Source organism: Gopherus evgoodei, chromosome 2, assembly GCF_007399415.2.
Source record: "Gopherus evgoodei ecotype Sinaloan lineage chromosome 2, rGopEvg1_v1.p, whole genome shotgun sequence".
Taxonomy (NCBI): domain Eukaryota; kingdom Metazoa; phylum Chordata; order Testudines; family Testudinidae; genus Gopherus; species Gopherus evgoodei.
The window spans coordinates 26,759,234-26,777,648 of record NC_044323.1 but is presented as its reverse complement, the minus strand read 5'-3'; the positions used below and the strand labels follow the sequence as shown (position 1 = coordinate 26,777,648).

The window sequence follows — 18,415 nt, the reverse complement described above, 5'->3', positions numbered from 1 at the left end:
CAGGCTTATGCCTGGTCTCAAAATTATCTGTAAGGGAAAGGATAAATGCTAGGATTCACTGAGAGCTTTATATTAAGCATGTTGGGTTCCCTGTGGCTGGGAGGAGCTTTATAAAATGGGACCTATCGTTGCTGGAATATTATGAAAGTTTAGTCTAAATCAGTATTAACTGGCCACTTCTAATGAAAGCTTATTGTCATAGGCCAAAAATAAATAAAAATCTGATTGTTGTGGTAAGTGATATGCGCACCCAGACGGCATGGGGAAAACACATACCCACGTGTCACTGAGGTGGGAAATATGGCAGATGCCACTCTCTTATTATTATTATTATTTTTTTAATTCAAGAGTTACTGTTACCATTAAAAATAATCAGTAAAAGGTTGACTTCTAGTCCAACAAAATCAGACATAAGATTTGAGAATACAAAGTATAGATGGGAAAGTCTACCAGTGGTAGGTCATCTGATCCACCCGCTGCCTCTGCAGGATTGTTCCATGTTGTACATTTTTGCAGTGCTTTCTTGGCTGTTTTGAGTTTTTTCATGATGGATTTTGCTAAGCTACTCTTTCCCTACATGGTTTTGTTCCCTCACTCCTGACACTTGCGTTCTGAGAGTTGCAGGAAAGACCTCCTTTCACTCCTTCTCCAGCTTAGCCTCTGATGAGCATGTCACACTTCTTAAAAACCAGTTTTGAAGCGACTGTGTTTTTCCTGCATAGACTGGAAAGGCTAAGAGTTTTGAGTGGCTGTAATGAAGACTGACTGTATCCCATGATAATTCAGACCATTTACCTGAGACTGGTCCTACATAAGGTGATGGAGATTGTCAGTTTTAGCATCATTTTGAGTTTATCAAAGGTGCATTTGAAGAGGAAGAATTTGAAGATGCATTGGAAAGGACACAATGTTCTGGTGTCACGGGAGAGAAAAGGTGGATGGAATGCATGATGGTGCTGTTAAAGTCATACTTCACTTATCTAAAAATGTTACCCACATTCTTGATTATCCTTAGATTCTATATGTCTTGTGAGGACTAGGCAAAGCTCTGCTCCTGCAGAGCTTATTGGCTGGGCACGACTGAGCTCCCCAGGGGACTTGGAACGCCTGTGTAACTCAGTCTGGCCGAGCATCTTAGGTCTGTTCTTGCCAACTTCTTGTAGTCCTCAGGAATGGAGCTCTAAAGCCAGCAGTCTCAGGGAAGCCTGCTGGCTCTCTGTTAGATGATCCTGGGTGAGCTGGCTCAGCAGGCTTTGAACTCATAGTTTGGGGGAACACCAAACACCGAAGCACAGAATTCAAAGCTTGCTAAACCGGCTTCCATGAGTATGTATATAGCTAATTCATTCAAAGACTTTTCAAGTAATTGGGATTGTATTATGAATTTCTATGGTACCTGACGCCTGGGAAGCCAAGGGCTTTAAATATTGAAATTAACACACACGAACACAACACAGCTATTAGTCGCAATGTTAACCATCATGATAGGATATAGGGTAAAAGTGTCTTTCAGACAACCAGAATCTCGACCAGTGGTTTTCAAACTTTTTTTTTCTGGCAACCCATTTGAAGAAAATTGTTGATGCCCATGACCCAACAGAGCTGGGGATGAGGGCTCAGGGTGGGGAGGGGGCTCTGGGCTGCGGCAGGAGATTGGGATGCAGGAGAGGGTGAGGGCTCTGGGCTGGGACTGGGGCCGGGGATGAGGGGTTTGGGGTACAGGAGGGGGCTCTGGGTTGGGGGGGTGCTCAGGGCTGGGGCAGTGGATTAGAGTGTGGGAGGGGTTCAGGGCTCTGCAGTGGGGGTGTGGGCTCTGGGGTGAGGCCGAGCATGAGAGGTTTGGGGAGAGGTAGAGGCTTTGGGTTGTGGGAGGCTCAGTGCTGGTGCAGGGGATAGGGCACGGGGTTTGTGGCACGGGCTTATCTCGGTTGGCTCCCAGTCAGTGGCGCAGTGGGGTGCTAAGGCAGGCTTCCTGCCCGTCCTGGCACTGCAGACCATGTTGTGCCCTGGAAGCAGCCAGCAGCAGATCCGGCTCCTAGGCAGAGGTGCGCAAGCAGCTCCATGTGGCTCTCACTCGCAGGCACTGCTGACTGGCCAATGGGAGTGCAGAGCCAGTGCTTGGTGCCCCCCCCCCCCCCGCCTAGGAGCTTGACCTGCTGCTGGCGCTTTTGGGCAGAGCGCGGTGTCTGAACAGGTAGGGACTAGCCTGCCTAAACTGGGCAGCACTGTTGACCAAACTTCTAACGGCCTGGTCAGTGGTGCTGACCAGAGCCACCGTGACCCAGTGCCTTACATTCCTGCAGTTTGAAAACCACTGATCTAGACCATTTGGGTTTATAGATCAGCCGTATAGATCAATACCAACACTTTGGATTGCATCTAAAGGCAAACAGGGAGCTGATGTAGAGAACTGAATTGTAGGTGTATGTAAATGCACTAGCTCTCACCACTCAGAAATATAGCTGTGTCCTGAGCTAGTTTGAGCTTCTGTGTGAACTTGATGGGTAGCCATAAGTACAGCACATTACAATAATCTGTTGTGGAGAGTTGGTTAATTAAATTACATTAGCTCAAATGAGGAATATTTGTTTGTTTTAATGGGTGTCTGTAGTTTTGCTAGTCAGTTGTAGATGATCTACTGATGTTACCTGGAAATCTGGGAGTCAAGATGTAGCCAAAAGAAGTCTGAGCCAAAAGAAGTGCTGTTTTGTCAAAGTTGGTATATTCCTCAGCAGATGGACAGACACACTCACTCTCTCTCAACAGGCTTCATGTTCTATATTATTCCTCCAGGCTTAGCTTGGAGAAAGTCAAATCTTGTATTATTGCTGGTAAACTCTTCCAAAGTTAAATTTTATGTCAGTGTGGATTTTCTGTAACGCGTGTACTGCTTTAGTGCTACTAGAGAGCTGTTAGAGCACTGTCAGAAAGTTCGTCCCCCATTTAGCTTTTAAATGTCAATATTGATACGTATCAATGTTTAAAAGCTGGATGAGGGAATTTAATAGGGAGTGGGGATATATTGTGAAAGCAAGGTGATGGCCTCTATATAGAGTGAGAAGAGCAAAAAAGTTAGTTGTCATTCACTGCTCCACTTGGCATTTTCCTCTCTCAACCTCAACTATTTCCTTTCATCATGCACTGTCCACTTTTTATCACACTGATCCTGTGCAATCAACATATAGCCTAAATGTATCACAGCAGTAAACACACACATGCAGATTTTAATGCTGCAATTTCCATATAAACTGTATTGCCTGCTTTAGAGTAATCATGTACAATATTGATCCCTCATTCCTTTTTCTTAAACATTACAAAACATATTTTGTAGTTGCCATTTTCAGTATGACAACCTTGTTTACTTTGCACACTTGCATCTCAAGCAGTATAGAGAACAGTGCAATATCAGTTATGGAAACCATCTACCCTTTAACTTCAATGGGTTACTGCAGTGGTTTTCAAGCTTCTCGCTCTCCCCCCCCCCCCCATTTGTGGAACCCTAAAAATTTTCGAATGAAGGTGTGGACCCCTATAAAAATCTTAGACGTAATCTGCGGACCTGCCCCCCCCCCAGGAGTCCACAAACCCCATGTTGTGCACCATTGCTCTATGGTAAAAACAGTCTTACACAGACCCCTTAGACGTAATCCGCGGACCGTCAGGTTCCATGGACCACAGGTTGAAAACCACTGATTTACTGGCTTATTTCCATTCGTTTTTGGTTTGTGATAGACAGTCAGACAACCTTAACTCAGACTTTATGAAGTGTTTTGTGTGGGAATATCAATAATAGTCTCTATTACTGACAGTTATGTTGGTAAACAAATCTGTCTTGTTTTATTGTTGCCCAGTATGAATTTTGCTTACATGTATAGGGGAAAAGTAACCTCATTTACTCTGATTGGAAGCATCCATAAAAAAGACTGGGAATGGTGGGGGACTAATTTTTTCCTGAATAATTAAAAAATGATAGTGGAAGCTGAAACGAATAACTAATTTTTCAGAAAAACTATGGTTTAGAGGATGTCCCAGCCCCTGTGAGAGATGTCTGTGACACACTGAAACTAGTTTTATTCTCTCCTGGGAGTAAGAAGTGTACTTGGTTCAATCTATTGTAGTTTAATGTAATGTATACTCAGGTGGTAGCAGGAGTCTAAAATGTATTTTTACACTTATTTTCTCGTTAACAGGAATGAGCTGGAGCGCCAGTTTCTTGAGTTATTGCAGTTCAACATTAATGTTCCCTCCAGTGTTTATGCCAAGTATTATTTTGATTTGCGATCCCTGGCCGAAGCGAATAACCTGAGCTTTCCTTTGGAGCCCCTCAGCAGGGAAAGGGCCTATAAACTTGAGGTAAGATGGTTTCCCTTAATATTATTGCAAGGTTGAGCTGGTGAGATGTCTTGGAGTGTTTTTTGTTCAGACTGTCGTTGGTGTTAGCTGTTCTGCAAGTGCCATTTTTTGTGGCTCTGTGGACAGTTTTTTGGGCTAATTGTGCTTCACCTCTTGGCCTCACACCTTGAATGTTTTTTCTTTTTTTTCAATTCTTGTAGACTGGTTCCATTGCAGTGAAATTTTAGTGATTATGTTAACTGACCGTCAGAAAACACCTTCAAGTTTTACAGTATATTTTACATTGACCTTTGGTCAAAGATCAGCTGTTAGACAACCAGTTTTTACTGATTCTTTTGGTTGCATACGACCTGTTTTCATTCTACATATTTGTAATGATCTGGATACTGACTAGTGCTTATGGAAATTGCCATTCCATGTACATCTCCCTCATTCTCATTACTCCATTGATTTCAACTGGGTTACTCCTTAATCTCATTAGTGTGAGAGGAGAATCAAGCTCATTTTGCTATTAAATTGTCAGACCTTATGATACATTCTTATAGGACCTGATTTATAAGAATACTTGAATGTGTCATGGGGCCTGATCCTGTGAAGTATGGAGCATCCTAAAATCTCACTGATGTGCATGGTGTTTAGGGACATCAGACCAGCTCAGTATTTTGCAGGAGTATCTCTTGACCCTTTGATTTTAAGGTTTTAAAATGTCATTAACATCATTACATGAAAATGTACACATGCTGCTGCTAATTTGAAATCTGCCATTGATTGTGGACCAGTCTTAATTTCCCTTAAGAATACTACTGCTTTGCACCTGAAGCTCTTTATCTGAGGATCTCAAAGCTTTCCTTGCATTCAGACTCTCAGTGCTCCTGAGAAATATTCAGGCATTGCGATCCCTCTTTTCCAGAAGGGAAAACTGAGCCACAAAAGGTTAATTGATTTATCCAGGTCACACAAGGAATTAATAGAAGGACTAGGAATTGGGGTGGTTGAAAAGTGGTGGGGAGAGAATTCGTGAATATTTTTAGCAAAATTTCATTTGTTTTCATTGCAAAATTTGTCAAAATGTCTGAGCAAACTCTAGCTGACGATATAACTGTTCTCTAGATAGCAGGCCACACTACTTTGTACAAAGTTATTTACAGTAGTGATTCAAAAGTATGAAAATACTGTCAAGATACTAATCATATGTGTAGAACGATAGCTTTGTTAAATGTTTTGGTATCTGCTTCTGATAATGAGCTCTATAGTGTACTGAACTAATGTCAATTAGTTTTGCTTAGAAAAATGTAGGTCAGAATTTAGTGGAACAGGTTCCCCATGTCTGTATTACACACAAGGTAAAACATCTGGATAAAGCCTTTTTCATTTTGACTATAAGCTTATGACTGTTCTCACAGACTCCAGAAAATAAAATACTTAATAAACTCTATAAAAAGAGAGGGAGTTGAAGCAATATAAACACATCCACATAACAGAGGCAGCTCATACAGTCTCTTAGCATTTATGGATGATTTCTTATTCTCTATATAAAAGCAGATCAAGAATTAATTTGTACAAACTGAGGAAAATACATATTTAAAAGATAAATAGAATAAGATCAAAAGGATAGCAATCTTAATAATGCATATATTTGGGCTGGTTTGCAGTGGACATGCAAAGCACCTCTAAGGCAATATAGCTGGTCACAGAAAGAACAACCCAGAGAAGGGGGACCCTACAGTTTGTAGACCTGGTGTAATGGCTCTTAGACTATGCCCACATTCTGTGACTGGGAAAAGAGAGACTGACTGAGGCTACCCTGCTGCTTGACAGTCCCTGGCTGCTGTAATGGTCCCTTGGAGACATTGGTAAACAATATAATTTACATCAGCCTTTATTCTGCTCTAAATTATTCACAGGGATGCGCCCAACATATAGCCAGCCAAGAATCGGTAAAGGTGTCTTAAAGTCATTGCTGCACCACTGACCTAAGTGTGTTGTTTGCGTCTCAGCCATGGCCAAGATTCTGAGCATTGTGTTAAATCAGTGAGCTGATCTGCAGGTTGTGTAACCTGAAATCAGTGGAGTAACAGCTGAGGAGCTTGCCTAATATGTTTTGAGAGAAGGAATAAAGTCTGTGATTTAGACAGCAAGTTAATAGTTAACATGTACCCCCAAATAGAGTGATTAACCATGAAAATATAAACATGCTCATTCAATTCTAAGATTTAAATAAAGCAACTTCTTCCTTAGTGAAAGATTTAGTTTTTCTCAATCCTTTAAAGAGAAGTGATATTGCCAATGTCAATAACTATAATACAATGTAAAGGTAGGCAGAGTAACTTATACTATAATAGTGTCTAATGTGTGTTTGTGAAGTGAGAATATCAGATCTGCCAGGGCAAAACCTATGCTTTTCTTACAAATACTTCATGTGCCTGACATGAGGGGAAAAAAAAGAGAGAGAGAGAGAGGAATTTGTAAAGTGAAATCCATCATCAAGTGCAAAGGTTGGATAGGATCCATTAACAATAACCTGTCTTTGAGAAAATCCATGAGGTTAAAAACTTGTCTGAATCATTAATACTTGATGGAATTTCTGGAGTAGAATATCTCACCATATTTTATATATCCACAATTTGACACTGAGTAGAGGCTTTGTCTTTCAGTGATTAAATTAAAATAGATTTTTCTTGCCAAGGTACAGGATGTTACTAGGCCACAGTCAGATTGAAGGTAACAGTCAAACCAATCTATCCAGTGCTCTTCTGGCCGAGAATCTATACTGTTTCCTACTGTATGCAGTCATAGGAGATAGAAGGTTAAATCATCCAGACAGTCTATCTGCCAGTGCAGGATTGTTCCTTACAGCGCATCTTCTAATACATTTTGCAGTCTAATTTTAACTATGCCAAATGTTGAGAGATTCTTTCACAACTTAATTGACTTTAGTTCCAGGAAGCTTTTCGAGATACCCAGCCTAAATCTTCTGTTTCTTAATTTCCTCCTGTTACCCACCTAGTTATACTCCTGTGCAGCAACCTGAAAAATTCTTCTTTGGCATCATTTACACCATTCAAATAGTTGTGGTTTTTTGTTGCCTCACATTCAGTCAGGCTTTGTAATTTTGGATGAGTCTGCAAAGCACTGTACCCAATTCTAGTCCATAATCACAGCGCTACGCCCAGTTCAACACTAAGGATTTTGGAAAAACTGAGGAAAGAATTCTTTGGGACGCATCTCCAACTTAACTGTTGCATTTTATAAATGCTTGATTACCTGTATTACTGAACTGCCTGGGAACCAGCCAAACCAGGGCCTGTTGTGCTAGGCATTTTACATAGAGAAGTACATTCGTCTGCCTGAAAAACTTACAGTCTAGATATATTCTGACAGAGGAAAGAGTAGGAGAAATGAGATCTAACCTACAAACAGGGTGCTCTTACATTCCCTCCACCCCTACCCCCAGCTTCCTGTTGCAGAAGTGGAGGTTAGCTACTAGCTGCTGACTACAAAATATTCTGGACCAGGAAGATGCATAGAAACTGACTTTTTTTAATAGGCAGAGATTCTTCTTTCCATTTCTAGTTCTCCCCAAATTAAGGAGAGCCCCTCTGTAACTAGCTTCTTGGTGCCCAAAATGTTTCCTGGCTGCTTTTTGGCTCAGAAAAGGCAACTAACAAATATATTTAACTTTTTTTTTTTTTAAATTTCCTCAAACATCAGTCCTTCCAGACCACTGTTCTTTGATTTTGTTTGGAGGGGTTTTTGTTTGGTTGGTTGGTTTTTGTGTATGTTATATCTGAACTCCCTCCAGTTTGTCAAAATCTTTCTAGTAATGAGGTGACCAAATCTGCATGCATTCATTCCCAAGTGGGTGACAGCAGAGCCTTAGAGAATTGAAAATACACCTTTACCCTGATATAACACTGTCCTTGGGAGCCAAAAAATCTTACCACGTTATGTCGAACTTGCTTTGATCTGCCTGAGTGTGTAGCCCCGCCCCCCCCGAGCGCTGCTTTACCCGCGTTCTTTGTGAATTTGAGTTATATTGGGTTGAGTTCTTTCACTGCACTGCAAGTGATTTGCAGCCAAAATTTGCACTGGCAGCTTTGGGATTTTTTTCCTACCAGTGACATGTTGTCCAGATTCATAAACCTTGATTAAGTGTGTACATTTGTAACACAGAGAGAATGTTCTGGCTGATCACATGCATTACAGCCAGGCCCCATAAAAGAAAATCTATTATCTTGCAAATCATGTGACAGCGTTACAGAGCTCTTTTTACAGAAGGCATCTGTTTGAATACATAATCCTATTACAAAACTGACATTAAAAGTTAATAGAAATGAAGATTTTGTGGAAGATGATTAAATTTTAGATCAACAGAAATGTAACTGCAAGTTCTAGGATGTTATGTAATTAAAATATAAATTTAAAACCCTAACTTTCCAATCTCTTAATCTTTATTGGAAATTCTTCTCATTCCATTTATGAAATTTATTTCCAAAGTGAACTTAAATTTTACAAAACATCAGTTATTACGAAGGTCCCCTGAGACCCTCATAAAATGAGTGTTAATTTTGCTAGTGGATAGAACAGATTGAATATTAAATTCCTTGTCTGAAGAAAATTATTGCCTTCCTGAATACAAGGTTATTTTGGAAATAATGTAAGGACAAATACTTTTCTTTTGTATATAGTATGTAAGAATGGCCATAGTGGGTCAGATCGGTGATCCATCTAGCCTAGTCTTCTGACAGTGGCCAATGCCAGATTCTTCAGAGAGAATGAACAAAATAGGGCAGTTGTTGAGTGATCCTTCCCCATCCTCCAGTCCCAGCATCTGGCATTCAGAGGCTTAGGGACACCCAGAGCATGGGGTTGCATCCCTGACCATCTTGGCTTACGCTGCCGATGGACCTATCCTCCATGAACTTATCTTATTCTTTTTTGAACACAGTTATGCTTTTGGCCTTCACAACATCCCATGGCAACGAGTTCCACAGGTTGAGAGTGCATTGTATGAAGAAGTACTTCTTTTGTTAGTCTGAAACCGCTGCCTGTTATTTCATTAGGTGACCCTGGTTCTTGTGTTATGTGATGAGGTAAATAACACTTTTATCCACACCATTCATGATTTAATACACGTCTATCATATCCCTCCTTAGCTGTCTCCTTTTCCAAGCTCAGCATCTCAATCTTTTTAATCTCTTCTCATAAGGAAGCTGTTCCATACTCCTGATCACTTTTGTCGTCCTTATTTGTACCTTTTCCTATTAAGTATACTTGGGATTATGTTTTCCAGTGTGCATTACTCTGCATTTATCAACATTGAATTTCATAGATTCATAGACTCTCTAGGACTGGAAGGGACCTCGAGAGGTCATCAAGTCCAGTCACCTGCCCTCATGGCAGGACCAAATACTATCTAGACCATCCCTGATAAACATTTATCTAACCTACTCTTAAATATCCCCAGAGATGGAGATTCCACAACCTCCCTAGGCAATTTATTCCAGTGTTTAACTACCCTGACAGTTAGGAACTTTGTCCTAATGTCCAACCTAAATCTCCCTTGCTGCAGTGTAAGCCCATTGCTTCTTGTTCTATCATTAGAGGCTAAGGTGAACAAGTTTTCTCCCTCCTCCTGATGACACCTTTTTAAATACCTGAAAACTGCTATCATGTCCCCTCTGTCTTCTCTTTTCCAAACTAAACAAACCCAATTCTTTCAGCCTTCCTTCATAGGTCATGTTCTCAAGACCTTTAATCATTCTTTGCTCTTCTCTGGACCCTCTCCAATTTCTCTACATCTTTCTTGAAATTCGGTGCCCAGAACTGGATACAATACTCCAGTTGAGGCCTAATCAGCACAGAGTAGAGCGGAAGAATGACTTCTCGTGTCTTGTTTACAACACACCTGTTAATGCATTCCAGACTCACGTTTGGTTTTTTTGCCACAGTATCACACTGTTGACTCATATTTAGCTTGTGGTCCACTATGACCCCTAGATCTCTTTCTGCCATGCTCCTTCCTAAACAGTCTCTTCCCATTCTGTATGTGTGAAACTGATTGTTCCTTCCTAAGTGGAGCACTTTGCATTTGTCTTTATTGAACTTCATCCTGTTTACCTCAGACCATTTCTCCAATTTGTTCAGATCATTTTGAATTTTGACCCTGTCCTCCAAAGCAGTTGCAGTCCTTCCCAATTTGGTGGTATCTTCCATTCTGTTGCCCAGTCACCCAGTTTGAGAGATACTTCTGTAACTCTTTGCAGTCTACTTTGCAGTTAAATATTTTGAGCAATTTTATATTGTCTGCAAACTTTACCATGTCACTGTTGACCCCTATTTCCAGATCATTTGTAAATATATTGAACAGCACTGCTCCTGGTACAGATTCCTTGAGAACTCTATTTACCTCTCTCCATTCTGAAAACTGACCATTTATTCCTATCCTGAGTAGGAATGCTTGATTTATTCCTACCGTGAGTAGGTTTCTAAGCCAAAATGGACTTTACTTCGGCGGAAACTTGACAAAGTGACTTCCAATGTTGATTTTGTAACCCGTCCCAAATACAAAAAGCTGCATTTAAATACAGGATTGTTAAATACATCAATGAGAATTCCCACATGCGAACAAGGATATTAGTAGGATCCATTCCAACTCAGTTTTCATCTTATCTGACAGAAAGGTAGGACAGAAATATTCCAGTCAAATGGACAGTATTGAAGTAATTAATTCCTCTGGCTAGATGATGGGTTGCTAAGGATTATGGACTGATTTGGCAAGGAAACCATCTCAGGTTCACTTACTTTCCAAGCCAATCTTTTGCCATAGTAAAACTATTTCCTCTATTTGGTATTGAAACTGTGCTGTAAATATTTTGAGTCCGTTTGGTTTCTATTTGATATAAAATGTGGAAAAGGTCTCATTACCTGAATCTCATTCTTACTAAGGGACTTATAAGTGACTTAAGTTATAAAGTGTTGTTTTATATAAATGGTTCTGTTCAGGTGGAGAGAGAATAACCTCATTCTGCTGTGTTAACGTTTGCAGATTTCTACAGAGCCAGTTATGTAAGGGGCAAAAGCTCCGGAAGTATAGAAAACAGAACATTTCAAAATAGTTTCATATTGATCGGGAAGGGAAGACAAGTATTTGCCTGTCTCTTTTTAGAATGGCAAGTGTCTTGGCAAGCAACAAATAAGAGTATTATGGCAAAAACAATACCTTTCAGAAACGCCATGTGGGCAGAGATTTTACACATGTATCTTGTTTCCAACAGACCCCAATTTGTATGTCAGGATTTTATTTTCATCATTAAGGATAACTTGTGATGCACTGCAGACCACAAGAAAGTGACTTTCTCTACTGTCTTGAGATAATTTTTATTGAAAACTATAGTTTTGGTGTATGGAGACAAGATAATTAAGCTGATGATTTGGGACCCCAGAATGATTTAAAGGATTAGAAAAAATGTTTTATAATGACAGGCTGAAATAAATGAATCTATTTAGTTTAAGAAAGAGAAGGTTAAAGGGTGACTTGATCACAGTCTGTAAGTACCTACATGGGAAACAAATACTTGCTAATGGGCTCTTCAGTCTAGCAGACAGAGAGGTATAATACAATCCAAAGGCTAGTATTTGAAGCTGGACTAATTCAAACTGGGAATAAGGTGTTGATTTTTAACAGTGATGGTAATTTAACCACTGGAACAATTTACCAAGAGTGGTTGTGGATTCTCCATCTCTAGCAATTATTAAATCTAGATTGGCTGTTTTTTCCCAAAAGATCTGCTCTAGGAATTGTTTTGGAGAAGTTCCATTGCCCTGCGTTTATACAGCAGATCAGGACTAGATGGTCACAATGGTCCCTCCTGGCCTGGGACCTTGTGACCCTATGACATCCTCTCCCAGGTGGCCCATTTCTCACTTAATTATTTCAAGTATTTGCTTCACAGTGATTTGTCATCAGAGAGATAGGGAGTATAGAAGTCAAAGGATGGATGCATCCTTGGATCATGAGACTTTGAGGAAAGAGATTGTTCAGGCTTATTCCCAGGCATTTCAGAGGAGGAGCAGTCTCACCACATTCTTCCAACAACTTAATTTTGTCATGCAAAACAAAACAGGAGACAGAGCTCATGTACAATGTCCGTCTGCCATGGCATCACCTGTGACCTCCCCCTCTCATTTCCTTTGCTCCTCAGTCATTTCCCTGCCCCTTTTCTCCCATCTCCTTATTCTCCCTCTTGACTACCTATCTTTGGCTCCCTTCTTTAGATACCTGCCCCCCACAACTTTAATGGAAGAGATAAAGATGCCTTTATGTGTTGTTTGCCACTACTGTCTCTGGCCTTGACTCAGAAAAACATTGATATTTTGGACAGTTCTTAACACTTGAGTGTTCCTGAATCAGGGCCTCTGCATGTAAACCTGGTGCTTGGCATCAGAATGATGAACCTTAGCTCTGCATGGCTTTCCCAACATTTATCATGTATTTGGAGAGTATGAAGGACTGGGTGCAGATTATTGTGCACCCTGCACACCAGCTACAATCCTGACCCTGAATGTAGAAAAAGAGTGTTGTAAACCAGTTCTGGAGTTAAATTTTTTAAAGTCTGTATAATCTTATAGTACCTCCACAGGCATACTCTGCTGCGTGTCACATGCATTCATTCTAAAATGGGCTAAAGACAAAGTGAATGAAACCGTCTGCCTCCAGAACTGCTTGAAAGAGTCTCAAGGAATTTTGAGACTGCAATAATCTTTGGACTTCTTTTTAAAGGATGTTAAATTTTCTTGTGTATACAAGGTCTCTTCTGAATTAAATTATTCTTTAATATAGTCTGTATTTTCTTACACTGATTATATAAATTACCTAGCTAACAGGACCATGTGTCTCCTGAAATGAAGGAATGATGCATTATCATTGTGTTTCATTTGTGATTCTTCAAATAGGCTGATACATTTCAGCTCTCAGAGTGATCAAGTAAATCCTACAACAGAGCATTTGTCACGCAGAAAACTTCTTTCTTGTAATAGTAAATTATCTAAAATAAGAAAAAACGGTTTCCTGTGCTCCAAAATAAGATTAGCATTTATTTAATAAATGTGTCTAAGGCTTCTATACTTTTTCACCGAATAAAACATTGTACTTTATTAAAGAATTAGATTGAGACTGAAAGTGTAGGCGTGTTCCACAAGCTGGGAATAGGCGATTGTCTGAACCCAAACACATCCTATTCCTTGATAAAATGATCAGGAAAACCAACCCTAACTAAAAGCAGTGACAGCATCAGGAAGATGGATGTTGTATCAAGTCAAGGGCCCTTAATCTTCCCCTACAAATTTTCACTGATGTGACTTCGTTAAAGTCAATAGAGTTTAGACCCTGTAAAACCAGTGTAGGTGAGAGGAGAACTAGGCCCAAGCTGTTGGGAGACAGCCATGTTTTAAGACATTTTTTTCCTCTTCATCATGTGCAATTCAAAACACTTCAGTTTTAATCTCCACTCTCTTGGGTAGTATTAAGATTATTTTCAGTATAAATATTACTTTTCAGTAAATCTCGTTGGAAATCCAGTAAAAATTTCATAGACTTTTTCAGTTTTTGTAGATTATTTTTTAAATAATCAAACTCTTCAGTAACAAAAAAAAACTGAATTTTTTCCATATAATTTTATGGCAAAAAGTTTGGGTTTTTAATCAAACTCAAAATTCAGGAATCGTTGACCACTTTTGCTTTTGAATGACTTAAAAACTCTTATACACACATTCTAAGCTGAAGATGGTTTGAATACTGTTTAAAAAAGGGAAATGTTTCTCTTGGAGCCTAGCTCCACGATGAAATTGTACCACGATTTACTTTAGATTTTTCTTTTAAAAAAAAAAAGTCTGGGGACATGATGATGACCAGGACTGACTGGTCAGTGTAGACAAGGACGAGGTGGTTCAGCATCATGATAGCTAGTCATGGGGTAATTCCTCTTGGCAGTAGTGTTTACCCATGACTAGCTGACATGATGCCAAGCACAATTTAGCTTAGTCTGCAGTGAGCTTTGTGTCAATTCACTCAACTAGTTTTTTAATAGTATAACTAGGATTACACTTCCTAGTGAAGAAGAAGCTTGTGTGGGTCTCTGTTAACCTTTAAAAGTAGACAGTGGAACTTGCCAACGTGTTTTTCCTTTTCCAGAGGAATGGACTGTGTCAAAATATTTTTTTAAGAGTCTTATTTGCATTGCTTCGTAAAGTGACGCATGGTAGTCCTGCCACATGGTAATCCTGCCTATATATAAAAAATAGCACTATGTGGTTGTAGTATTTGTGTAGTGGTGGCCTCTTTGACCTTGCCAGAGGGCCTGACCTTTCTTCCCCTTTTCATTCTCAGGCCATCTCTCGCTTGTGTGAAGACAAGTATAAAGACTTCAGGAAATCTACAAAGAAACGGTCAGTTAGTGCTGACAATCTGACTGTGGTTAGATGGTCCCCTGCCATCATCTCCTAACAATGGAGTATGGGATAGTTCAACAGAATGACTGTTTCATCCATCCAAATTTTTTGGAGTGTAATGGGGGAAAGACAAGACTTTGGGATTTTTACTTTTCGATCCGTCAAGCTGCCTTTACAGTGCCTCCCCCTTGTGTAGCACATAAGAATAAAAAATTGAGTTGAAGGAGAAATCAGTACAGTATACAGGAAAGGAGACTGGAAGCAACTCTTCTTTTTTTGTCACTATTCCTCACAGCTTTTACTCTTTTTGTAAGGAAACGGCTAGTCAAATGCTTGGAAGAGGAAACAAAACAAAAAAAAATAGAGGAGAGGCAGAAAGAGATTAGGGGACTGTGCCATTTTTTAATATGCTGTACTCTTCAACAGAAATGACGGCGTGTAACCAAACCACACAGTAAGTTGGCTGTGCACTATAGGAATGGAGTTGAATTATTTCATCTTAAATTATTCTCCTCAGTATTGTCTATCTTTTTTTTTCCTGCTTCCTTGGTTATTTTTCCAGCTCTTCTGCACAGCAGCAAATACAAGTCTGTATCTACAGTAGCACAAACCTCTGAATAAATAGTATTGGTGGTTTTTTCATTGCACTTTTCTCCATGATTTGACTTATTTGCATTATTCTTCATAATCATTATGCATATGTTATGTTTATATGCCTTTTATTGTACTTAAAAATATAACTTGACCATAGTGCTGAACCAAAAGTTTATACGAGATCAGATGATCATTCGTAATTTCATGACGTATTTTATTTATAGTATATGTAAGTGTGTGTGCCTTCCTGGAATCATTTATATTTCTTTAATATAAAGACAGGATTGTTGGAAGGATTCGATGATGATGAGACTTGGGCCAAATTGTTGAAATTTCCATCAGATCTTGTAGTCCTTTTTGCAAATTTTCATAGCATTAGAAGTTTAGAAGAATTCATTATATAAAAGAGAGATTTTTTTGTATGGCCTAACTAGTTCATTCCTTCACCTCCAGGTCCATTGTTGCAAGCAATAGCCTCAATTTTTATATGTTTACTTTAAATCAAAGTTAGTTTGTATAAAATAAAAAACTTTAAAAAAAATTGTTCCAGTGAAAAGGTCCATAGAAAAGCAGAATGTTAATCTTTACCAAGGTATTTATCACAGGTAGATTGAATTAAAAAAAAAAAACTTTCATTTTTCAGTGTAGGTGCTTTCAGAAATTGAAACAAAATTCAAACTGTGAAGACCATTTTCTGCTATGTTGATTATTGTACTCTTATTGGTTCCCTTCTCTTATCATGCCTATTCCCTAATGAGAGACACAAGAGCCTTTTATATCAAATAATGTATCTGTGTAAAAACATTTTTTGCTCTATAATGCTTGTGGGTGTCTGATTTTATGAAGATTTTTTGCACATTTTAGAAAGATACAGTTGAAAAATCTGGGTTCCCTGAATTTTTTTTGCAAGTTTCCTTGAAGTGAACGGCAGCAAGACTTCCTATATTTGACTTGCTTTATGCACTACTTCAGTAAAGATAAAGAGTCCATATTAATTTTATTAAGCCCCAAGGGCTTATAGCAGACATATGGGCTCATGGATACATGTTCCACTCCCAGTGCAATGCTGATCAGATGCCTTGAAAGTGGAGAGGCACTGAAAGGATTGAAGTACTAATACCAAACAGAGTTTTCTGTTAATATTCTAATGTGATATGTATAGTATGAAACATTAAAGTTTTTTGTCCACAAATTTTCTTAGAGTCTTTCAGGGCATTAAAAGTAATCTAATTCTCATCCTTTATCTTTGTGCCAATGCATCAGAACTGTGAGTACCCAGGTCCCTTTCTTTTCCTTGAACATCAAATGTAAAGACCACTCTTTAAAATAAAAAAAAATTAGAGCATTTGAAACTCAATTCAAAATATAGCTAAGGGGACATTTTCCTAGCATTTGGACTTTGAGATCCCTGCCAAGTGTAAATTTAGGTTTTACAGATCTGTAAAATGATTGTTTTATCAAGACTTTATAAAACAATTTTCTGTTAACTTTATAGCAGGAATATTAGTTTTATCCATATTTTTCAGTGATAGAGATATGAACTCTGAACTATGTAAAGATCTCAGTGCATCTACTATAATTTTTGTGGAGTTTATTAAACTACTTTAAAGATTGTATAGTTTATTTATTGTATGTATGTACATACAGTCTGATTTAAAAAAAGTGGATTCAGTAAAACCCGGCTCAGTCACGTTTAGACTATTGAATATTGTTTTAGCCTTGTGCACTGGACTCTACCTCTGTATAGGAGAATTTTCCATATCCTTAGTTAGTTCTGATTCTGTGATTAACTTGGTTGTTTCTTGCACTAAGAATTAAAAAAAAAAATCTGCTCTGTGTATTTTTTTCTTTAGTTTCAGTTTTGCAGTCAGAATCACTTACACTTAGATGGACTTTTCTTTCCCAAATGGTTATGGAATGCTTTGCTTTCTGTTTTGGTTTGTTCTAAGTCTGCCACAGACACAAACAATGATACAATACTAATCAATAAATCTAGTGAGTATAATTTGTTAGAAAAGTATTCAATTCCATGTAATTAAAAATTGAATTATCATTTAGGATTACACTGTGTTAGTGTAGTTTTTTAAATATCATTGGATTGCAAATATCATCATGAGAGGGGGAAGTCTTCTTTCAGAGAACAAAGAAGGCCAAACAGTGGGTTTTTTTTATCAATGCAGATGCATTGGGGATTTGTTTTCAACACCTGCAATATCAATTTATCATTTAAAAATGTTGCTGAGATGTTTCTGGATTTATTGTTTAGCTGTTGTCTTAGGCAGAAAGAATGGAGTTGAAGACTTCATATAAGACCTCCTCAACTATCACTGTCTTAATGAATTATACACTGTTTAGGGCCCATGGGCCCTTGCATTATAGCCTAAACAGAGGGAATTGGGAAAATTTTTATAGAAGACATCTTGTAATGGTTTTTCTGTGCACCCTTTTACAATTAGAGACTGCATTGAGAACAGGCATCTCCATTCCTCCCCTCTAAACAGCAATTGGTGTTGCAGTTGATGAATAACTTCAGCCATTGTATTTGTCCTTTTGTAACCACTCTTCCTTGAGGCTTTATTTTATCAAGTTTTTTAAATGTTGGAATCAATATGTAAATAGATTTGTATGGAAAAGAACTGTTCAGCATCAAAAAGACCTACAGATTTTTCAAATATATATACACCCGCACCCCTTCTGTTAATAAAAATATGAAAATTCCTGGACGACTTTTCACTGGTTGGTATTTTCTGCCTCTCTCGGAGGCTGCATGTCCTGGATCTGGTACATTCAAATAACATTTCAAGGACCAGTGACTTGAATAACCCCGTGTATGTTGTTAGTGCAGCCATTCTTCTTTTTGAGCACTTCTTCCTTTATCCTCTGCTTTGTTTACTAATGCCAGATAGACCTTGGATGTGGCATACAGCCTAGAAGTTGCAAAAACCTCATCAGAAGTTGAAGAGCTTCCTAGTCTAGTGTTTTTGTGTACAAAGGCAGATGGCAAAGTGATATCTGGCAA

General features: G+C 38.8%; 1 protein-coding gene across 3 annotated transcripts in view; it reads left to right on the top strand.

Moving 5' to 3' along the window:
* The window catches only part of CCNY (cyclin Y), a 227,100-nt gene extending 209,866 nt beyond the window's left edge, over positions 1-17,234 (top strand). For all 3 annotated transcript variants that reach the window (XM_030550147.1, XM_030550148.1, XM_030550149.1), the window contains 2 exons: positions 4,191-4,353; positions 14,741-17,234. In XM_030550147.1, the coding sequence (XP_030406007.1) occupies positions 4,191-4,353; positions 14,741-14,857 (280 nt within the window). In that variant the 3' untranslated portion in view covers positions 14,858-17,234. The remainder of the gene's footprint in view (positions 1-4,190; positions 4,354-14,740) is intronic.
* The last annotated feature ends 1,181 nt before the right edge of the window (positions 17,235-18,415 follow it).